This window comes from Peromyscus eremicus, chromosome 16_21, assembly GCF_949786415.1.
Source record: "Peromyscus eremicus chromosome 16_21, PerEre_H2_v1, whole genome shotgun sequence".
NCBI classification, from domain to species: Eukaryota; Metazoa; Chordata; class Mammalia; order Rodentia; family Cricetidae; genus Peromyscus; species Peromyscus eremicus.
In genome coordinates this window covers 9832581-9856943 of record NC_081432.1, presented here as the reverse complement: position 1 = coordinate 9856943, position 24363 = coordinate 9832581, and the positions used below count along the sequence as shown (strand labels likewise).

At 51.4% G+C, this 24363-nt stretch overlaps 1 protein-coding gene across 1 annotated transcript in view; it reads right to left on the bottom strand.

The window, feature by feature from the left end:
- The window catches only part of Col18a1 (collagen type XVIII alpha 1 chain), a 60630-nt gene extending 36835 nt beyond the window's left edge, over positions 1–23795 (bottom strand). Inside the window, exons 1-2 of the mRNA XM_059281396.1 lie at positions 22930–23795; positions 5317–5861 (exon numbers count right to left, since the gene is read on the bottom strand). Coding sequence (XP_059137379.1) covers positions 5317–5861; positions 22930–23635 — 1251 coding nt within the window. The 5' untranslated portion in view covers positions 23636–23795. The remainder of the gene's footprint in view (positions 1–5316; positions 5862–22929) is intronic.
- Positions 23796–24363: the final 568 nt, after the last annotated feature.

Below are 24363 nucleotides of genomic sequence, written 5' to 3'. Positions count from 1 at the left end.
GCTGATCTGTCCCCCACCAGCCAAGCTATACGGCGATGCCCATGATCCGCAGCCATGCCCCTCCATTCCCACGCTGACTCACACCTAGCTCCACAGGCACTAGCTCTCCAGAGGGTCTCAGGTGCAGCCCAGGGGCCAGCATCAGGGTGACATCTAGTGACACCTCAGGGAAATGACAACTAGGACAGACCTCACATGTCCAGGGGAGCACAGACATCACTGGAGTCTACGGGAGGTGGTGATGTAACTCAACAGCAGCAGACTAAGAACCTGCTCTCAGTGACGGATGTTGGGATATATATGGGGACCACCATCTCCCAGGTGCTGCCCTCAGTAGCTGGGATACACAGGGTATCACTGAGGCCTGACTCTAGCGTCCCTTGCTTATCATCCCTGTACAGGTCCTTTTACATGCTCTCTACCCTCACCTGCCTACCCCCACACTCTCCCGAAGTCACCATAGTTCACAGTGTCCTCAGCAGCTGAGAGGACAGAATCCCTACAAAGCCCTCAGGCCAATAGAGCCCATCCTCAAAAGCCACAAATCCCAGCACTCGGGAGGCAGAGGCAGGAGAATCTCTGTGAGTTCGAGGACAGCCTGGTCCACAGAGTGAGTTCCAGGACAGCCAGGACTGTTTCACAGAGAAACCCTGTCTCGAAAAACAAAAACAAACAAACAAACAAAAAGCCACAGATTTCAATGTACTGGCCATCAGGAAACCCAAGCCCTGTCCAATATCGTGGGAGGTGAGTCTCTGGGGAGGAGCAACAGAAAGAAAGCCCTGGCCTGAGTCAACCCTGTGAGTCTCGATGGGACAGAAACAGGACTTGATCACTCAGGACCAATACTGTGACAGTGGGGACTCTGCTATGGTGGTCTAAGGTTTAGGAGGCCTCTAGGTCAGGGGAAAAACAGAATTCTTATCTGTACCCCCAAAAGATCAGAGGGACAGTATTGGACCAGTAGGGGATTCTGGGAGTTCCACTAAGCTAGGACCAGGATAGCATAAAAGTGCATACGATTGTGTGAGAAGGAACATATGACTGTATGTGTGATAGTGTGTGTGTGTGTGTGTGTGTGTGTGTGTGTGTGTGTGTGTGTAGGAGAGTACCACCCATGCTCAGGAGCCCTGCACCATTCAGTCACAGGCCCAGTACACTGAGCACAGGATTCACAGGCAGGAGGATGCACACTTCCTGCCAACCAGCTTCCCAGGCCAACACCTGTGGACAGAGTGGACATCTCAAGAAGCCAGCTCAGAGCTGCAGCAGCAGGTGCCATGGTGACAGCTGAGAGCCCCCAGGGTCAGGAGGAACTGGGTTTAAATACTAGAACACTGCTTCCTAAGGACCATGCTGGTGCTGGGGGCATTTGGGGTGGTCTCAGCAACAGACGCACAGCATTCCACGGCTGTGGACTATGCCACACACTCTGCCAAGGCTGCCGGGTGCCTGCCTCTGGAAAAGGCCTACAGAGGGCAGAAAAGACTTGTGTCTGCACTGAGTCCAGCTTTGTGTCCTACCCTGGTGACTCTTCCACCCCCAACTGGAGTTCTCCCAACAGCCAATGGGGAAGATGTCAGCTGTACAAAAGCCCTAAGACCCACAGCAAATATTTAATGGACTTGGACCCAAAAGTTATGCAATCCAGACCTTGGAAACTGGGGGACTGTGAACATTTATAGATGAGTGCCACGTGAAACTCTGCCTGCCACGCTGACCAACAGTGCTTTAACCATGGAGAAGAGACCAAAAGGGACCAGCAGTAGCAGGAGGTACGGGCACTGTCTTGGCTCACCTGGACCTGGTACAGCAAGAGCAGTGTACCAGCTAGCAGCGGTCAGAGGCTGAAGCCGTGATGTGGGGCCACTGGCTAGCTTGGTCTCATGGACTGTGTCTTGGCTTCCCCGTGGCCTTCAGGGTGGCCTCTTTGCCCCACCCCTTTTCCCTCAGCTCATCTTCCCTTCCCTCCCTCCCTCCCTTTTCTACCTCCTATGGCCAGCCCAGTTCCTGCTGCCCTGGGACCCAGCCATGCTGCCTGCTCTGTTTGCTAATGCCTCGCATCCCTACTGCCCTCACTCATTCTCTCACACTGCTTAATGGGCCTCTAGCTTCAGGTCTCCGCTCCTGTGACCAGATCCCAACAGGCTGCTTCATCACAGCCAGCCTCCTTTGGCTTCCTAACTCTCCCAGGAAGGAAACACCATACATGCTGTGGCAATGTACCCGCCACAGGTTGCTCTCACTTCAGATACATAGAAGAGGTCTGCAGAGCTTTATACGTAAGAACACTGAGCAGGAACCAGTGGGAAAGACTGCTGAGAAGCCCCCGGAGAGATGGACTGAAAGTAGACCCATGAATGTTCCACTCTCCTTGATCAGGAACAGGAAAACTGATGGGGTCAGATTCTGACCTCTGCTGCCTGCTCCACCCCTCCTACGGGAAGGCCTGTTCTGATGTCACACACTCGATGGCTGGGGCAACCTACAGCACCAGCACACACGTCATTGACTTTTCTAGTGGAGCCATAGCTGCACCCTGAGGAAAATTCACAGCCTCAAGTCTCAATGAAGGAAATGAAAATTGACCTTAAGATGCTCACAGCTGAATGAGAACATCAGGAAAGCCATGCTTAGCAGGGTCTCTCCTGGGGTCAAAGACACCAGTGATTGGGGTGCAGGGGTTGCTGGAGTTGAAAGAGAACCACAAAAGAAGGTTAGGCCAGGAAGCCATGGAACTCATACAGACAAAGCAGGCCTGAGCTGGGCTCAACAGGGAGTACCGGCCCAGCACGTGGGAGGCCCTGGGAGGCCCTGGGTTTAATCCTCCCTAGCATCCCACGCTGGGAAAGAAAGACAAAAGAAAACCAAGAGAATGAGAAGAAGTAGAGGCACCTCTGAAAGGAAAAATAGCCAAGAGGAGTTATAACTACCAGACACACAAAATAACAAACAGAACACCTGTACTGAAACACAGTCGGAAGCCAGGCTTTAAGGAAACTGATAACCAGATGATGCTCGTGACCAAACTCAAAGGGACAAGAGGACAAAGACAGCCGTCTGTGAGGACTGTCACCCAGCAAGGACCAGGCCTGGGTGGCTGGAGGCACAGCCCGGCTCTCCCTGGCAGTGTGTGGACGCAGGCGGGGCAGAGCATCCTCACTTGAGATGACTCAGAGGAAGCCTAGCTCTCCATCCTGCTGGCTCTCCAGTTTCCCTGGCTCCCTGACTCCCAGAGTCCTGGGCTACCTTCGGTCATGTTATAGATCACATGACATGATGACTCCTCCCCTAAGACCTCAGCAACAAGTCTGCAAATCTAACTTGTGCTAAACCCAACACTCTTCCGTTCTGCTACTGGCACATGTCCCTGGCTCCAGCCAGCATCTGGTGCCACCAGCACATGTCCCTGGTTCCAGCCAGCATCTGGTTTAAATGAAAAGGATGCTGAGACCCGGACCACGGGAGCAGGCAGGGTCAAACTGCTGAGGTCGGTTAGGAAGGCATCTGCGTTCTGCACAGAACCAGCACAGGTCCCTGAATACTCTCTGCCAACCAATTTTTTCCCTATCAAAAGTTGTGGGATTTTTTTTCCTCCAGACCCAAATTAACCAAAGAAACACTTTAAATGTCCCCAATGTTGTTGTTTTTTCAGTGAAAAGACAAATGGCAGACTTGGAAATAAAATTTGTGCACACACAGCCAGGGATAAGTTTCTTTCAAATATAAAGAGTTGTATAAATCAATAAGAAAGGGCTGAATTCCCCCACCAAAACTCAAAGAAAAAAAAAAAACAAAGAAAGAAAGAAAGAAAGAAAGAAAGAAAGAAAGAAAGAAAGAAAGAGGAAAGAAAAGAAAAAAGGCAAAGTTTTCATTCACAAACACACCAAGAAATGAAAATGAAAATGCCCAGACACAGCTTGTCTACATATCCAACCAGCCACCCTCTTTTACACAGCCTGGCAAGGCCTAGTCAGTGACGAGGCCACCGCACTCAGGGAGGCCGTGCCCTCCATCAGCACCCCTGGGGAAGGCGGTACCCTCAGCAGTCTGGTGAACACTGTTCCTCATCCAGCTCTGCTGGTGAAGTAGGAGATATACGAGACCTGTGGGGTCTGCCATCCCCTTGGGAAATGATGGGGACAGCACATCACAAATGTCCCACTCTGGAAACAATGACGCTCAGCTTTCTGGTAATCACATTTGAAGATCAGAAGGAAAACACACAGGGGCCCAGTGTGGTGCCAAAGTCCTGGTATCTCTCGAAACCCGTGGGTTAAAAGTTCCTGCCAGAGGTAGAAGGTCAGCTTTCAGAGCTGTGGCCACAGGACTTAGAACAACTTACAACAGGAGGCCCTTGTCTGGGTCATAATTGAGTGTCTGTCCCCTGGGGACATGTCCTCCCTTGCACACACAGGGACCCCTGTCTGGGTTGGGCAGGGGCGTCCAGCTGCAGACAGCTGGCGTGCTGAATTCAGGAGCCATGAGTCAGTGCCAGCTGAGGATCCCCACGCACTTGTTCCCAAGAGGCTGGGCTCCCGGCTGGGATCTTAGGAAGAGTGCCCTCCTGTGAGAAACAAGAGCCCAGAAGGGAGGGACTTTCCTGCGGAACCTGGGAGAGAGCCACAGGCCTGTTGGTCACTGTCACCCAGTGAGTCTGGAGCTAGTCTTAGTCTTCATTAAAACAATAAACAGCCCAGAACGGCTGACCTAAGCAGGTCTGTTGTGTGGAATCCCAGTCCCCACTGCCAGCAGGGTGCTCCCTCAACTGGGTGTGCAGCCCAAGGAAGACCCTATGGGCTTTAAATGAGCAATTTCTGTTGTTGTTTTGAGACGGGGTCTCAAACGGACCTGGAACTCCAGGTCACTCTCCTTCCAATTCCCAGGTGGGATCACAGGCAGATGTCTCCAAGTCTGTCTTTTCCACCAGATGCCTGAGCACTTACGTTTCAGGTGGAGTAGCTAAGCCTAGACTAAGCCCCACACTCTCCTCGTCTAAGCTTGGTGTTTCCAGCTCACCACAGGCCCCGGCTCATACCTGAGAAGGGGGTCTGGATCAACTCAGGATGGGAGCCTGAGGAAGGATGGCCTCCTGCAGTCATCTTGTGGACTCTGGGATCTCAGAGAACTCACAAAAGCCCAATGTGATGCTTCCAGGGTATCAAAGGACAAGAGTTGGGGGAGCACATGCCATTCCAACCACAGGCAGGGGAAGAGTGGGCTAGCGCCCCAGGCTGCAGCATCTACTGGAGGAACCCTGGTTCCCATTGCTCCCTCCTCCCCTGGACCAGCACACAGCAGGGCAGGATAGGTTACCTGGAACTTATCAGGGTCAGCTGCTCCAGCCTGACCCACAAAGAGGCCAGAGCCACGCTCCAGCTCCAGACCCTGTGGGGACCGAGCAAGCGGTACCCTCTGGAACTCTTCACAGTCTATGTAGAGAGCCACGGAGCCTCCATCCACGCTGAGCGCGAAGTGTGTCCACTGGCCAACAAATGCAGGGAGGCGGAAGCTGGCACCCGTCTGGGTCTGGCTGGCCCCGGGCTCCGTGTAGAGCAGTGAGATGTTCTGCTGTCCATCTTGTACCCCCGAAAGCTTCACACCCAGTGAGACCACCGTCTGTGCGGCGTCCGTGATGGCAAACAGCACCCCTGCGGCCTTCGTGGCTGGCTGAATGCTAAACAGGAGTGAAAAGTCACGGAAGAAGAGTCTAGGGAAGTGGTACTGGGCCACCTGGCCACTGCTGGAGTCCGGTCCAAAGACGTAGGCTGGCCCGACATGAGGGTCGTCGACTTGTGAGATCTGATGGGGCAGAGGGTCCCCAAGGAGCTGCAGCAGCCCCACCTCCTCAGCAACAGTCTCTGCAAAGAGAAGGGCATCTGGTGAGGTGGCTGCATGGGAACAGACAAGGTCACAGTGGCATCCTAGGAGACACAGGCCACGAAACTACCCCTTATCCAGGTCTAAGTGGCCCACTCTTCGGTCCTCTCCTTGCTTCCGTGGGCTCACAGGCCAAAGCAAATATCCCAAGATGGAGTGAGGAGCTGGGGCATGGAGTCCCCCACTCTGACGCTCCAGGAGGAGCACAGACGTGGAGCAAGACCTCTCTATGGCAAAGAGAGAGGCGGCGGCACACGGTACTCCTGCCTGAAGCTCTACCTGCTCTGGGAGCCAGCTAGAGATAAACTGAACCTGGGAGACTCAGATGGCCAGGCTCCCAAGTTGGCTTTCCCAGGCTTCATCTGTCATTGTGGTTTCTAAGTTAACATCAAACTCTCCCTCTGGTTCCCCACACGCCTGTTCCTCAGGATATGTTACAGGGCAGGAAGACAGGACAGCTCCTCCTTGGCCATTTCTGCTCCCTGAAGGTTGCCACCACACTGTGGTGTAGAAGGCCGCCCGAAGGCTGGAAGCAGCAACCCTTTATAGACTCTCACAGATTCACAGCTCTTCTGACGTGTTCCAGAGTAGCCAGTAACCCATTCCATTTACTCAATTCACTCCTAGCACCATCTTGAGTTGGACACAGATGTACGAGCCCTTCCTGTCTTGAGGCAAGGGCCACCAGGGCCACTGAATGCACTCAAGCAGCACAGCATTACAAAGCCTGAGAGGAGGTGCCTGGGCAACAGGAATGTTCATGGTCAAGGGCTCTTCTAGGAAGGGACGGCTGGAGCCATGCTTAGTAGTATGTAAGTGTGTAAGGACACCATGCCTCAGGTCAGGCTCCAGCTGTGGGGCTAGAATGACAAGGCCCCTACAGAGGAGGAGATGGGAAAATGCTGAATCCCCAACTTTACAGGACAAGCTGAGTCACTCACTAATCCCCTTGAAAACAGAAGACAAGAGCCGCCATACAGCACATCCCTCAGGAGACAAAGAATAGCTTTGTGTGCCATGTAGACATCCCGAACTGCTACAAGGGTCCCCCTAAGCCTCACCCTGTCACATTCTCCTTAAGCCCCGAGTGCCAACCAGACATGGTGCTGGCCGGGTGCAGAGTGCACACGGCTTGGTGGGGGCGTGGCTTGCAAGAACTGTCTGCAGCCTTCAAGCTCAGGGCAGAGAAGGCTTCTGAGCTAGCCTTGGGCGGTCAGTGATCCATCACAATCATAGCTGTTACAGTGTTCCCTTCTCACCAGCAATGCTGGGCCCCGGAGTTCACACTGAAGTTCTGAAGCCAAGTCACGCACGCTGCCTGAGTGCTGGAGATGAGGAGGCCACTCTGCCCCTCCTTCCAGACAGCAAAAATCCCTGGTGCTCCACTAGCCCAGCATGCAGGACTCTTACAGCTGCTGGCTTCCTGGGCTGGAAGGCACCACCAGTGTGTTACACGATGTCCCCCGGATCCTTAGAGACCTAGAGCCAGCTCTTTCCAAGTCCTTCCACATTTCCTTTCTATGAACTTCTTTTTGGCTCTACTGGGAGTAGATGCCAAATGCCAGGGCAATAAGATCACTGGCTCTGTTCTCTGATTACAGCATTGTGATGGGGGAAGGGTCTGGCTGCCTAGGCCAGGAAGCTCATTCCCCTGTAAAGAGCAAGGCCTGTGCCATGCTCTGAGAGCTCAGAGGCCTTCTAGAGGACAGGGGGGCCCCTCTGCAAGTTGAGACTCCTCTAGTTACCCACCTGGCCTCAGATCCAGGAATGGGGGTCCTACCTGGGTAAAACCCACCTCCCCTGAAGTGAGCAAGTACAGTTCTGAAAAGTCTGTGTTTAAACATGCACACCCTTTAGCTACATGTAGAACCAATTACAGCCAGCATCCCCCCACAAACACAGCCAGGGCCTGGCTCTGGAGGGACGAGTACAGAGAATGCCTAATGCTCCCACCTGACTGAACCAAGCTCCCCATGGCACAGGAGCCCGTCAGCCTCCCTCCCTGGACTACAACCATTTCCTCGGCTGAAGTGCAGCTTTCCAGACACTTGACCTCCCAGCACCTTCACTGCCAACCTCACCAGCAAGGCCTGATTCGGGAACATGGAGGGCAAACGGTACAGCCCTTTGGCAAGGGCTAGACTTCAGCAAGGGCTCACTCAGTATGGCAAATATCACGAGAAAAAGACCCTTCACAGGGACCCTGGCAAGAAGGATCATCAGCACCAGGATAAGAGGGCACCTCTAAGCAGAGACATTCCCTCCTTCCTCAGCAAGGCTCTTGGTCAACCCAATCGGTCCACCCTGGAGAATGGCCTCCAACTAAGCCAGTACCCTGTGGGCTGCTCAGGGGTACCTGACTCCTCTAGTGGAGTCTTGAGATGGAGCATATCTGTCATCTTAAATGTGTCCTGCTTCTGATATCCAGGGCCCCAAAGCTTGCCAACTGGCTCTCCCAAGGATATGGCCTAGGAACTGACTGTGCATTCATGCCTGGGCTAGCCATTGACTTTCCCCACACATGCTCTGGGGGGCAGCCTGTCCCTGTTCTCTCTGGCCTCCCAACCCTGTAGAACTCAGGCTAAGGCAGCCCTGCCCTACAGAGCCTAGGCCTGGGTTCCTGATATGCATTTGGTGTTCCTAGAGCCCAGGGGTTCCGGATATGCATTTGGTGTTCCTAGAGCCCAGGTAGATGTCACGATGAGGGAACTTCCAGTCCAGTACCAGAGGGGAGTATGTCTGAAATGCCCAACTGCCAACCAAGTAACTGCTATAGAATCTTCTGGAGAAACTGGCTCTTCAGACAAACATTTCCCTTGAGTCAGAGGGAATCATGGCTGCCCCTCCCTGCTTCTAACTTCTGGGGTCTCTTCAGACACAAACAGATGCAATAGCTATGTGGGGACATGGGAGCCAAGGATGGATGGTAACAACTTCCGTGCCGGACCCACCCTGGGTACCCAGTGGTCACCTAATACATAGTTGAAGAACCTAGGGGTATAAGTCCAACAAACATTTCAGCGTAAGACTGTCTAAACTGCTGTGGAGAAAGGCTCAAGGGAGTTATTTGAACTAAACAGCCAGCATGGAGAGCTTTATGACATCCCCCTAGGCCTGGCTCAGCTGACCTGAGGGAGACGGCTACACCAGACTCACTGTGGAATGAGGCCTTGGAGGGTAGTTTTGTGGAGCCTTGAATGGAGCCATTTTAAGAGACAGTCAGAGCCCTCATGGAATTGAGAAACTATAACCAATCCAGAGCAAGGAAAAAGCTGGAAAAAGAAAATCACGATCAATAAAAACCATAAAGCCAGTGGTTTGGGTTCAAGTGGACCAGCAACCTGAATACACTGGAAATTCTCAGGTGGAAGACAGATTGAGTAAGGCCAAAAGCAAAAAGTAGAGGTAAACACAAACAACAGCCCAGCAAAGAAAAATCTGGCAAAACAGCCCACAAGAGCTGAGTAAGCTTTGCAACCATCCCACCTAGAACAGAGTTCATCCTTTGACCTATGTCTGAGAGCTGACCAGCCGGTTCACGTGTATCTGGTAATGGTGCCCTAGGCACACACAACAAAGTGGTATCTTAATGACATCCCCATGGCATCTTTCCTGCTCAAATTGAAAGAAACAATCTCAGCGAGATGGAGGGGTCCTGAGCCTCAAAGGTGTTTATACTAAGTCCCTTAATGCTACTTTGTAACTCAGTAGCAATTAGACAGTGTAAAAAGCCCAGGGTGGGCAGACATCTGACCTCCCTATTAAAAGAAAAATACACAGAACAAAACATCCCCAGAAACAGCATTGCACCTTGCCTGAAATACTAAAACTGACTTGAGGTGCCCTCTCCCCAATGATATTCCAAACCCCCACGTGGTCAGTGTGGCTCAGTGGCCCTGGTGGGTATTTTCTGGTGAGGAGGTGGCTCAGATGTGATTCTGCTTTGAAGAGGAAGGTCCTGTGTCTCGAGGATGGGGCACTACATGGGCAGGGTTATTCCCCGGACCCAGATCAAGACCTACTGAAGGTGCTGGGCCAGTGTTTAGTATACACAGACAGAAAATCCAGTGTGCAAGAGGGTAAGCAGGCCATTAAGACAAGAAGGGGGAAACACCTGAAGGTGCTCAGTGGGCGGAGTTATCCCAGGGTGTTAAAGAAAATGCCAGAAGCATGCAGCCACAGGAAAGAGGGGCGGGGCAGCCCCCAAGACACTGGAACTGTGTTAAAGGAGCTGTCACATAGAGACAGAGGCCACTCATGCAAAGTGAGAATCAATGCCCACACCCCGTTCCTGTGTGCATCCACACATGTGCACGAAGACCTCGGTGGACAGAATAATGGTCCCCAAAGACGTCCACTGCAATGAATGCTACTCTACCCCACAAAGGACTACCACAGTGGGACTTGGGTTGCACACCTTGAGACGGGAATGAACTATCTACCCACACATTCATGAATGTCCTTACTCCAGGCTAGAGCCTCATGCTCAAGTAGGGAGGCTGGGTTCTGGGCCAGAGATGCTGCTACAGGAGCTTCTTGCCTTCTGGCACCCAGGCTAGTCACCGATATGTAATCTGAGCTAATGGTTTGCCTTTTTGAAGAAAAGTGATTCAAAGTGAGTTCCCGGAGGACTCTGAGAAATGCAGGCAGAGCAGAGAGAGCCAGGAATGGCCTCTTTGGAGCAGACAAGAGTGCTGCTAAGTCCATTGAATACATGATGCTGGGAATGGGGCATCTATGCAAGGCCTGCTCCCCATGCCTTTCCCTGGTACCTGTAGAGGAATCTAAGAGCCTACCTGCTGTGAAATCTCCTTCCTCAGAGAGCTACAAGGGGCCCCCACTCCTGCCTTGAGGACCTGATTCCCTTTCACAGTCCACCTCATAGTGGTATTTATCTGCCCGTCTGTCCACGGCATTAGTAAATCTTCTAAGAGACTCTTTACCCCTAACAATCTGTCTTTAGTGTCTCCTTAAGCCCTTCATACCGGAACTTTCAAGTCCTGCACTGTGAAATCAGAGGACAGGCAGGGATTGGAAGTCACATGGCCACACGAAGAATCAAATATCCCCATAAAGGACGAAACACAGTCAACCATTAAAGTAGTGCCACTATAAGAACACCTGGCTACTCCACATTTTGTTTTCTACCCAATTTAAATATACTCAAGAGATTACTATATTTTTGTTTTGGGATGCATGTATATAAAAATGTCATCCAGGAGCCAGGAGTGGTGGCAGATGCCTTTAATCCCAGCACTTGGGAGGCAGAGGCAGGCGGATCTCTGAGTTCAAGGCCAGCTTGGTCTACAAAGAAAGTTCCAGAACAGCCAGTTCAAGACCAGCCTACTCTACAAATAGAGAGTACCAGGACACCCAGCGCTACACAGAGAAACCTTGTATCGAAAAACCAAAACCAAAACCAAAGGCAAAAAAAAAAAGCAAACCATAACAAAAATAGATAAATGAAACTCTATCTCAAAAAACAAAACAAAAACAAAAAAAAAGTCATTAAGGGATCGCAACAATAAAAAGGGTGGAGACAGAGCTACAAGGGAGCAGCACATCTGAATACCACTGAAGTTAAGCTAGTGTATGTCCAAATTAGCATGTAAAGCTTGAGGATGACAATTGTAAAACAATACATGGTAACCACACACACAAAAATAACAAAATGTACATAAAAAGAAAATAAGAAAGGAATTAAACATTTCATTACGAAATCAACTAAAGGAGCTAGAAAGAGATGACTCAGTAGTTAAGAGTACTGGCTGCTTTTTTCAGATGACCTGGGTTTGGTTTCCAGTACCCACAAAGCAGCTCACAACTGTCCATAATTCCAGTTCCAGGGGATCCACAGCTCTCTTCTGATCTCTGCAGGCACCAGGCATGCATGCACTGCACATACATACATGTAAACAAAACACTCACACACATAAAATAAAAACAAATAAATCATTTTTTAAGTCATCTTAACAGAGAGTAGAGCAGGAAATGAGGAACAGAAGTATTAGACACAAAGTATATCAACAGCAGTGACAGAAGTCCTCAAGAGCAGCAATTACAATAAATGTAAATGGACTAAATGTCAATCTAAAGAGAAGGGATTTGGGCCAGTGGAATCTACAAGTAAAGGTGTATGCTATTGATCTCAGGAACCCATAAGGTGGAAAGAACTGACAATTATAAGTTGTCTTCCAATTATTACATGTGAGCCATGGTACAGGTATGTGTGTATTACACATACACAAAAAAATAAAAATAAATAATTCAAAAAATTTAAAGATAGAGCCTGGCCAAGTAATTAAAAAAAAAATCATATGCTCTCTACCTGAAACCTTTTTCTATCCAAACAGATTGAGAGTGAAAGGACCACCCATGTGGAGAGAATGCAAGGCAGCTACTATAATATCAGAACAGAGTTTAAACCAATGTGTCACAAGAGGGAAAGGAACCAACACAGGAGCGAGTATGACAGTAACAGACCCCTAACATACATGAAGCAAGATGACAGAACACGAGGAGAGACAGACAGTTCTACAACCAAGGTGACTTCCACACCCTCTCACCAGAGGGTTGAACAACCAGATAAGGCAGAATTTCTGGTAGAATTCCTTGGGTCTTCAGGCATGCGCAGAGCATTGCCAGCCACAGTGGCATCTAAGCTTCTCTCTGGTGTAGATGTAACATTTCCAAGACAGACACATGTTAGGCCACAGGAAAAAAAAAAAAAAAAAAAAACCTCCTCAGATATAACATATACTCTTCAGCCACTTTGAGATCAAGTGAGACATTAAAAACAAATAAAACTGAAATACTTAAAAATCTGTGGAAATTAAACTTCACACTCCTAAACAACTACTTGAGGATACAAGAATCAAGAAAGATTGAGAAAATACTTAGAAACAATACAAATCAGAGTGTTGCCAAAAAAAACTAGTGGGGCGATTTTAAAAATAAATCATTGAAAGAAAAACTATATAGCTATAAACATTTCATTTACAGACAAGTAAATAAACAACCTGTCGTAAATACAGAATTGGGAAAAAGAAAAAAGGAAAAAAACCTATTCCAGAGCAAACAGAGGGGGAAATAAAGAAGAATGATACAAAAATCAACAAAGCAAAGAACGGGAAAACATCTGAAGAAAATCAATGGAACCAAAGTCAGGTCTTCGGAAAAATCAACATAAGAGATGAACCTTGTAAAGAGGACTAAGAGAAAAAGAGACAGAGAGAGACTCGTGACAAAGGTCAGGAGAGTAGGGCCATCGCTAACTACGAGAATGGAACGGGCTGTGAGAGAATATGAAACCAAAATGAACAGGCAAATTTCCAGACATCCAAAAGCTACCAGACTGAGCCATGAGCAAACTGAATGTTTGGACAGACCCACAGCGAGAAAGGAAGCTGGAAGAATAATTTTTAAAAAATCTCCAACAAAAGCCCTGGGCCCAGGGGTGTTGCTTTTGAGATGTCTATAAAACATTCAAAGAAATTACATCAATTCTTCTAAACTTATCCCAAAATACTGATGAGAGAAAACTTTCTATCACATTCTAGGAGGCCAGTATTACCCCAATCCCAAAGCCAGATAAAGATACTAAACACAAGAAAAAAAATCTACAGGCCAGTATCCCCTAATGAACAGTGTCTCAAAAATTCTCAACAAAAATACCAGCAAATCCTTTCAGCTTGAAAGGACCTTGTGCATGCCGGTTAAGTGAGTCTATTCCTGGGATTCAGGGGCAGTCCGCACATGAAATCAATCAGTGTGATCATGTTGCATGCTGTATGCAATAATAATCAACCATCTCCACTGATGCAGGACAAGCACTGGGTAAGCTGCAGCACTGTTCCATAGTGAAAACACTAGTGATCTCACCATCAAACAAGCCATGTGTGAAGAGCCCACAACAAGCACCATGTACAGGCTGGGCAGTGTAGCTCAGTTGGTAGAGCACTTGCCTAGAATGCATGGGGCCTTGGGTTCAATTCCCAGGTGGATGTGATAGTACTTAATCTATAATTGCAGGACTCCTGAGGTGGGCACTGGAGAACCTCAAAGTCATCCTTGGCCACATGATAAATTTGAGGCCAGCCTGTGCTACATGAGTCCCTGACTCAAAAACAGAAAACAAAAATGCCCTGTGCCCTGGTGAGGATGGAAGCCTTGTCTATAGGAAACAGGAACAAGGCAAGCTGTCCTCTTAACCGTTGTTCAAGTTGTGTGTGTGTGTGTGTGTGTGTGTGTGTGTGTGTGTGTGTGTGTGTATGTGCGGTGTGTGTGTATGTAGTATATGTGTGGTGAGTATGTGCATTCGTGAGAGAGAGAGAAAGAGAGGAGGAGGAGGAGGAGGAGGAGGAGGAGGAGGAGGAGGGGAAAAGAGGAGGAGAAGGAAGAGAAGTAAAGGTGAGCAGGTTGGAAAGGAAAAAGTTCTCAGTATGACCTTGAATGTTGTCTACAAGCGTCTTAGGACTATAAGCAGTCTGGGCAGAAATGAAGCTACTCTAAAGAGACCCTTGTGTCTCTCAATCTGATTGTCAGACTGTTGAAACAATGGACCCCAAAGAAATGGGAATTTTTCCCCAGGAATCCCATGCTGGGAGAAGGAAAAGGCACCCCCCAGAGGGACATCTTATCTCCTGGAAAGTGATTTTACAAGATCCTAACACCTTATCAGAATACCTTACAGGATGAGATTGAAGCCCAGAGGATGATGGACCAGTGACTGGCAGGACCATCTTGACCGGGGCTGCTTAGATGTGCACATCCTTGGCCCTCTGTTTAAACTTTGACCTCATATCAGGACCCAAAGACAGACTTATGAGGTCTGCTGGATCTCCTCCTCCCTCTTCCCAATGTGGCCACTGAATAAATCTCCTTTTTAGGCTTTCCACTTTAATTTGGCTCTTTTAATTGGCTTATTGACAATGGGTGGCCAGACCTGAATTGGGGCACAGGCTGTGACCTCCAAGTTTGATAACAGAACAAACAAATGAACCAGCAGGACACGTCCGCTAACAGAGAAATCACTGTGTTCATCCACAGCAACAAGCCGTCCGAAATGCAAAGTTCAACGCAATTCCACATACAGCAACACTGAATCAAATGCTTAGGACCTCACTTAGCCAAGAAGGGGAAAGTCTTGTACAGTGAAAACCACAAAAGACTGCCAAAAGAAATTAAAGGCAGATCAGTAAAATGCCATCCCTGCTCATGGTGCTGCTAAAGCAAACCAAGACCAGCAACTTACACCCAACAGTAACAAATTTCTCACAGCACAGGAGGCTGAGTTCAAGGCCAAGGGGTTTTGAGACCTGGTCTCTGTTTCCAAGATGGCACCACCTCACTGTGTCCTCAGGAGGGGACAAAAGGCTGTCCTTGCACAGAAGAAGTGAAAGAGCAGAGGATAGTACACACACACACACACACACACACACACACACACACACACACCCTCTACCTTCATAGGGGTGTTAAGCTCATTCAGGAGACCAGAGCCTACAGTCACCTCTCCAAGGCCACACCCCTCAGCAGCATCAGATTTTGGAGCGACACATTCAAACTACAGCCAGTGTGAAAGCCATCTGAGCTGAACTACAGATTCTAAGCAATCCTTATCAAACTCCCAAGGTAGTTTGGTTTGGTTTTTGGCAGCATTGGGAATTGAATCCAGGACATTGCCCACGTCGGGGAAATGCTCTACCACAGAGCTATAGCCTCCGTCTTCCCAATGGTAGTTTCTGCAAAACATGGAAAACCCATCCTGAAATTCATGCCAAATCTCAAGGAAGCCAATGCACTCCTGACAAAGAGGCAAGTGGATGGACTCACAACTTCTGGTTTTAAAACTTCCTCCAAAGCTGCAGTCACCAACACTGTGTCTCTGGCATAAGGACAGATATGTGGACCCAATGTGGTAAATATCCTGTAACCAGCACTCGGGAGGCCCAAGCAGGGTCTCCTAAGCTACACTAGACCCTGTCTCAAGAAAAAAAGACAGACAGACCTACAGACCAATGAGACAGAATACAGCATCCAGAAATCACATATATGACCAAAGGATTATTTCCTCCAAAGCTATAGGCTTTAATGTTGTCAGGTCCTCACACTGTGAATATATAAGTGCATGCACGCTCACACACACACACACACACACACACACACACACACACACAGTTGGATTTCAAATGGATTGAAAGCTATTCCCAATCCCAAATCCCATGCTTCCTCTACCATCAGGCTGCACCCTCCTTGTCATTGTCCACAGCATCCTGGCTGTATAGCTTACTCATGCTGTGGCTCCCACACAGCAGCCTGGAACCTCCAAACTGGATAAAAAGGAAACGGCAACCTGAGCTCTCTGCTTCCTGGCTGCAACTCCTGCTGCCTCTCCGTCCTGCAGCCTTGCCTCCCCTGCCAGACGCTTCTCCTCTGAGTGGCTTCGGTAAGATGTTTAGTCACAGCAACACGCGTGCACGCGGTAACTAGCTTAACGCTTGATTTAATTTAATTTAATTTCAGACCTGACAACAGAGGAAACCGATTCAAAACTGAGCCAAGGACCTGAACATGCATTCTCCCCAAAGGCTGATACATGGATAGCAGGGGGTGGGGAGTTTGTAGTGTATAACAGAGATGGAGATCCAGCTTGGGGATATGGGAGCTCTGGAGGTAGCTGAGTAGTGGCGACAGCACTGACCTGTATATGGAGCAGTGGTCAAGCCGTATGCTTTATGTTGAGTCTATTTTATCACTATAAAAACATGCGAACGCAGTGGTTTTCCTAAGGCAGAAGGATAGATGGATCACCTGCCAATGGGAAGGATGATATCAAGAAGCCAGTCTTTGGGCTCACTTGGAGACTCTGCTGGCCCCTCAGGTGAGGAGTGCAGAGGCCACACTCTCATTCCTCCTCAAGTATCTTCTCCCAAAGCTAGTCAAGGACAGAATCCCAACACATACTATCCCCACCTGCCTGAGCTGCTGCAGTGGGACCAGGCCCTCTGTGCTGGACCCCACCTCAGCTGTCCCCATAGGGAAGCAAATGTTCTGGTTTGGATGAAAAATGTCCCCGAAAGGCTCCTGTGTTACAGGCATGGTCCCCACATGGTGTTGCTACTGGAAGGTGTCTAGATCATGAAAGGTGTCACGTCTTTGGTTGGTTAATCCAGGAATGGGCTGTTAGAGGTAGAGCCTGGAGGGAAGAAGGTTTGCGGAGGGTCTCTCTCTGAAGGCCACTTTGTCCCTGTCCCTGGCTTTCACTACTCCTAGATACGGTGGGGTGAGCAGTTTTGCTCTGCCATGCCCTTGGTTGTGCCTCACCACAGGACAGAAGCAATGGCACCAGACACATATGAGCCATGAGCCAGGACGACTCTCTCATCCCCTAAGCTGTTAACAGGTGACACGCCGCAGTGACAAAAAGCTACCACCATAGATAAGCCCTGTAGACAAGGACGCTGACACCTCAATGCTGACAGAATGACCAAGAAAGTGCCAGCATCCTTCATGCAAGAGGAAGAGACAACCCACAGGCTGGGAAGAAATCTGCCAGCCAAACAGCACAGGAAGAAAGGGTAAATCTCCAGAGCGGATGCAGAATTCACACAGCTCAATAAAAAGGCAAGCAACTGGATTTTAAAATGGGCAAAAACCCTGAGCAGACACTTCTTCTCAAAGAAGACCCGAGTGGTCTACAGCACACACTTGCTCCAGATCACAGGTCACCAGAGACACAAACGAAATCCACAACAGGACGCCACCCCACACCTGTTAGCAAGAAGCAACAGGTGGTGTAGAAAAAGGAGGAACCCTTTACACTGCTGGTGGGAGCGGAATCTAGGTCAGCCACCGGGGGAGACGTGGTGACTCGGGGACACACACACACACACACACACACACACACCACTATGACCTACTGCAGCGCTCGCTACTCATAGCGACCATGACACAGAACCCTTGTGGTGTCCCTGGACACGAGGAAGAAAAGGTGCTGTGCTCATACACGGCACCGAACATGAAGGAGCTCCTGTCCTGTGCCAACATAGAGAAACCTGGTGGACACCATGCTAAATGGAATAATCTGGGGGCAGGACAAACACCATGTGACCTCACTCACAGGTAGACTCTAACAGCCTAAAGATGTGGCACACAAGGGTGGCTTCCTGGCTGGTGGAGGCAGAGAAATGGGGAGCCATTAACCCAAGGCAGAGAAAGAGCTCTGGTCTGGTAGCTGGGCAAGTTCTGCAGACCTAGTGGGCCATGGGTGACTACAGATGACAATCTGTACTATGTGCAAAGACTTAGAGAGGGCTTAGAGAGAGCTAGTGTGTGGTTCAGAGAACTGCCTGACATGTGTGAGGCCCTAGGTTCAATCCCCAGTAACACACACACACACACACACACACACACACACACACACACACACACACACACACCTGCTCAGGGAGTAGATTTAAATGTAGCCCTGACAAGTGACGGATATGCCAAATAACTCAGTGGTGACTGTTTCACAGCATATCTGTATATGAAGCTGTTGCACTCTATACTTTAAATCCTTGATGTTCATCCATTCCTGCAGACTCTCTCCAAGCTCCTACACTTCTCTGGCTGCAGCTCATCGGGGCCCTAAGCCTGGACACCCCAGCAAGTTGGCGGCGCAGTGGATCTGGTGTGTCTGGGAGGAAGGGATGTCTGTGGACAGCTCGGCTAGCACCCTGCACACAACATTTATCTGCAGGTTGCTGGGAGGGAGAGATAAGCATTCAGGTATTTTTCCATTTAGGGGTCTTGTCTCCTTGGATCAAAGTTAAACAGAAACTCGAGTTAACTGAAGCGTCCTAAAGAACAGCAGCATTTCGAAGTCTCACATTTGATTAAGGAGCCAGATAAAAGCCAAGGTGAGAATAGCTGGGAGCTCCCGGGGTCCTCGATGGAGGGAGTATCCATGGCATTTGTGGACTGCCAGAGCGATAAACACAGCAGAACCCCCCACAGCATACTCCCACTGCTGTTCAAATGCTCCACAACCAGTCCAGCAGGGTCCACGGGGTTCAGAGGTTCAGTCATACTGTGAGTGACTCTTAGTTACACCTAGTATGTCTGCAAGCCTGTTGCAGAGGCAGGATTTGGACTCCCTGGACCTTGCTTTCTCCCGAGAGCTTTCAGGCTCCCTGGGGAATCGTACCTGCTTCTGTTCTCATTCCCAGGGTAGGCCAGGCCTGTGTGAGCAAGGCCAAACGCCCGACTTCATGTTGCCCCTTGACTCAAGCTCCGTGTCATCCCCAGGCCCCACTCAGATTGCTGAAAGCAGGAGCAGGCCCAATACTAGCCCTACTCATGGGCAGCTGGAGGAGGTCAGTACTCGTGGGAGACAAGAACCCCGGGTACTGTAACCCTGCACATCCCTCATTCTCTCCCCCGACATACCCAAAGGACAAGCCTATATAAGACGACCCTTCCCAGGGGCCCAGCTGCATGCTGACCAGCAGATCTAACCATGTCATGGTAGGTGACCCTCTACCTCCTAGCTATCACAACTCACATACCGACTGAATGCTGTAACATTTCCCCTGATACCTTGGCACCAGCCACCCGCCTCATGGTCTCCCTCAGGGGTCAGAAGAAAAGACATGGGCGAAGAGTGACAAGCTTGGCCAGACACGTGAGCACAGGGGCCTCAGGGTGCGAGGCAGGGCCGGGTGTGCAAGGCGAGGTGTGCAGATGTGTAAGGCCAGGACTGTTGCTCCAGGTGTACACAGGCATTCAGGTACTTTTCCATAAAAGTGTCTTGTCTCTTCGGATCAAAGTTAAACAGAAACTCGAGTTAACTGAAGTTGGGTGTGTAAGCCCAGGTGTGTAGGGGTGCTGAATTAGGAGGACAAGGCCAGGTGTGCAAGGCTTAGGGGACTGCAGGACTCGAGTCAGACGACACCCCCTGGCCTGGATGAGGGGAATGGGGTGGGCTCACATTATAGGGGGAAACACCTACCAGGGTTCTGGTCAGACCCTGAGGAGGAAGTGTGTGCTCCCTTGTAGGAACTCATTATTCCCAATCCCCGCACCTCCTCATAGTCAAGGACTGTCCCTGCCCCTAGAGGGTCATGGGGCTAAGAGCCGAACCCAGCACCTCCCAGTCTAAATCTGAGAGCTGCCACTAAGGGGTTAGGGAAACACTGTGGGGGAGGGGTCGAGTCTGCCTCCTCATCTTCTTTCTGGTCCCACCAGGAACTCCACCTGCCCTACTCCACACTGAGGTAGGAGTGACCAGTCTGCCACAGAGGCCCAGCAGGAGTGGGGTTCACCCTGGAGTGAAGGAGCCTGGGAAAGAGAGGCTGAGAGGCTGGAGAAGGTAAAGGACTCTCCTGCTCCTACCCCTGAGTTTCCATGGAAGCCTCCCCCACCAACCTCGCCTGGAAAGGGGCCTCAGTGAGGTTTGCTACCCAGATGTGGTCTGCAGAGATGTGGACCATGAGTGCTGATGGACCAGTCCCCAGGACCTTGCTGGGATGGAGCCCAGTGTGTCCAGATGTTCAGCCACTGGCTGACCAGGCAGGTACAGATAAAGACATTAGTGTCCCATGAAGCTCCACTGTAAGGGCCACATGCGCCAGCTCTGGCCCTGCACCCCATGTGGCTGAGCCCTCACTCAGAGGAGGATTGGCCTTCCTTCCAGCACCTAACAGGACCTATGCCTTTGTAGCCTCTGGCTGCCCCTGAAGCAGACACACAGCCAGGCCCTCCTCACCCTGGATAGCAGCCCACATGACTCCCCATCATCTTGCATGGCCCTAACAGAAGATGTGGTAGGCTGTTCTCCTGTCAAAACACATTCCCGTGGAGCTATCCATGCAGGACGGGCTCTGCCAGCTGTGGCCAGGTGCGGGCCTCCACCGGGAAGCAGCCTGAGCCACTCCACATTCAGCTATTTCAAGGATGGAATGTGTGTGGGACTGACTCCCTGTGACACCAGCTGGGTAAAATCTGAGCCAATAGCCCTGGGGTGGCCCCACCCTCTCAGGTCCAGCTGTGGCCCCTAATGAAGCCATGAGCATCTCCGTGGCTTCTGCACAGCCCAGGCCCTTCCTGGAGCAGGCTCACACATCCAAGTCCTCTGCCCATGGTCTGTGTCTTACCCTCTGCATGCATCTTCTCAGCCAGAGACCTGCTCATCCTCTGGGTGGTCCTCCACCCACACGTTCCTCCAGTCCAGCCCTTTCCTGGGACTGAGTACTATCTATCTAATGCTTGACCCTGTCCTACTACTTGTAGCCCTTTTCTTGCTATACCCTAGGCCTGCTGCACAGGGTCTGTGCAGGCTCTGGGCCAGCAACCTGCCAGGAACCACCCAAGTCCGTCCTGCTGGCATCCAACAGGATGATTCCCTACAGCATCCCAGGGAATCCTCATGGCTGCATTACTACATACCTGAAAGTACTACAGCAGACACCCCTTTGAGTCCAGCAGAGCCTCCCAGCTCCAGAGCCCATTGACTAAAGGTCAAGGCCACTTCCCCTCACGCAGAGGACAGATGTCACGTCCTACAGGCTGGCCAAGGGCTCCCAACCCAAACAGGAGCTGAGAGGTCAGGAGCACAGCTTGGTAGCACTATCCAAAGGGCCTGGTCCCTGACTAGACACAAAAGGAAGCCACTTAGGGCCTGGTCCAACTGCCCCTGCCCTGCCTTGACCCTGGGATAATCTGAAGAATGACTCCCTCTTCTGTTCACGTGGCCATTCCGTAGCCATCAAAGGCTATGTATGCCAGAGCTTGGCTGGGCAGAAGCCTGTGGGTTGTATAGGAGGCCGTAGCCTATAACCCTCCCTGTGTGGCCGGCACCTTTCAGCCCTTTGGCTAGCCTGGCTGGGGCCACAGGGAGAACTTCAGACAACGTGGCTCAGAGGCTACGGACAAGGACGGAGCAGCTGGAATTTGGTAGGAATCAAAGTTCCCTCGGTCGTGTCCCGTTACTGCTTGGTTTCTCAATTTCCAGCCTGTCACTGAGGCAGCCCCTGGCTAACTCTGTGTGGACTAAGTCTCCCTGTGACTCAGGGAGCACCTGGGGCAGGTGATGACCTGTCACACCTGCTGCAGACATAGACCCTGTCTGTGGTCATGGCCACGCCCAGACCCCAGCCTCCTCCCCTTCACAGAACACCATACCCCAGCACCTCTCCAATGCCACTACCCAGGCTCAGTGAGTGAGGCAGGGGCAGGAGGGCCTGTGCCAGACTTTCATCGGCCCTGGCGGAGCTCTCTTGACAAAGCGAAAAGGAGAGGGGAGGATGGAGGCCGCTTGGTTACCTGCATCTGGCCCAATGAACACACAGTACCCGTCCTCCTGAGAAGGGAGCGAGGCACAGGGGACGGGCAGCCTGCCCCCATCTAGGACGTTCCAGCATGCATCCTCCAGGACCTCACAGAACTGACGGCAAGGTGGCAGGGCAGGTGGTGGGCCTGGGCCACATGAGGGAGCCAGCAGCAGACAGAAGAACCAGGCAAGGAAGGGATGGCAGTTTGTCTGGAGGAGGTGCCCCCATGCCCGGGCAGTGGCCTCCACCTCCTCCCTGCTTCTGTGGTGCAGATGGTTAGGCAGCCAGAAGTGTCCAATGCCTAGGTGGCTGCAGATGGTCAAAGTGGGCGGCAGGGGCAGGCATCGGCTGGCAGAGGTCAGAGAGCCAGTTCCCGGCAGGGTAGAGTCATTGGAAAGCGCAGGCCCTGAAGAGGTAGCCACGTGGGAAACCCAAGCACCAGGGAACCCAGGTAAAGCTGCTACTTGAGAGAGCTGGGCTGAGGGGTCAGAGGAAGGGACAGAGAGTAAACCGTGCACACTCAGAGAAGCCGTCACCAGGGGACCCGTCACCAGGGGAAGCGGAAGAGGTATGTGCCTGTGGATGTCAGAGTGGGCATCAGAGTGTTGGAGCTGCTGGCTGGGCCTGGCTGCCATAGGCAAGAGTCCTTTCCCCTCCAGATGCCGGGGCTGCCGGGGGGGCTTCTGGCTCCCCCAGGGAGGAGCCCTGATTTGTGTAAAAGAGAGAAAAGCTCTACCTGGGGGTGCTGGTGGCACTGAGGGTCTTCTCAGTGGTGCCTGGAGGCTGCTCAGGGAGGGAGGTGGCTGGGTGGGCACAGCCAGGGTGCCAGCCTCAGTTGTCTGAACATCTGGAGAACTTGGAACGCCACTGCTTAGCCAGAGAGTGGTCTCGCCCTCCTGGGTGGCGCTGGAGAGCTCAGTAGGGGTGAGGAGGGATGTAGTGAAGGGGGAAGCTGAGGCTTCCATCCCAGCAGAGTTTTCAGCAGCCATGTCCTCATCCCACAGCTGGACAAAGCTCCGAATGCCCTGAGCCACATTCAGAATCTTGGCTCCAACGCCGGCAACATTCTCCTCCTTCATGTCTGGGCTCGCTGCAGAGGCCGTCGGGGGGATGGGGGTGACCTGGGTTGTAGGGGTCCCACTCTGGCCAGCTTGCTGATCCTCCAGGGGCAGCTTGGGGTTGGGAGGAGTCGTCTGCTGTTCTGTGAGGCCATCCTGGGGGACCACGTGCGTGGTGGGGTTCTCTGTGAGCTGCACAGGTGAACTGATCTGGGGCTCGGAGACGGGATCGTCGGTCTTGGTGGGCCACAGCCACACCAGAGGATTCAAGGGATTCAGGGGGTTCAGGGAATTCCCGTCAGCCCTGGCTGGCTCAAGGCAGCAGAAGAGCAGCAGCGGCAGCAGGAGCAGCAGCCGGAGGCGTCTGCTGGGGTCCGGAGCCATCGGGGCAGTGCAAGCCTCTGAGCTGGGGCGGCTCCTGTGGTCCTGGAGGTGGGGCCTGCCAGGTCCCCACCCTCCCCCATTCACGTTTCCCAGTCTCCCTCCTCCGCCACTTCCCTCTGGCAGAAGGGAAGGAACCCAGCCTGAGAATCAAGGTGACCCCCCCAGCCGGTACCTTCAGATTCCATTTAACTCCTTCCTTTCTGCACCTCCAGGAGCAGCCACAGAGCAGAAAGGCCGTCAAGGGACACCCAGTGGAACGCCAGCTTGTGCTACTGAGAGCTGCTGAGACTCTGCTGAGAGCGTGTGTGGGCGTGGGGGAGCCTGGCCAGGGTCCTTGGGGACATGGAGGCCGCGCCCCAGCTCCTACTGCCTCCATGGGAGAACACCCGGAAGTCCTGGCTGCTGGCCACCATTCTCTGATGAAATGGAGTTTAAAAAAATGCTCGGCTTGCTGCTGTTTCAATTCTTGGGTTTCAACTGTTGCTTCAGAGACAGGGTGGGTGTCTGTTCCTCCCCCTACCCCCTCTCCCCCCCATCCCCAGTTAACCTAACCTGCAGTCTTCCTACCTACTCAAACCCTAAAGCCATCAATTCATCCTGTCCCTTGGACCCCAAGAGACCACTGGGGCCTTGGTGGACACATTACTTCTTTCTCTAATTCATTCTTAAATTCTCTCATATGACCTGCCTTTGGTGCTCTCTCTCTGCAGTGACCTGCTCCGTTGTCC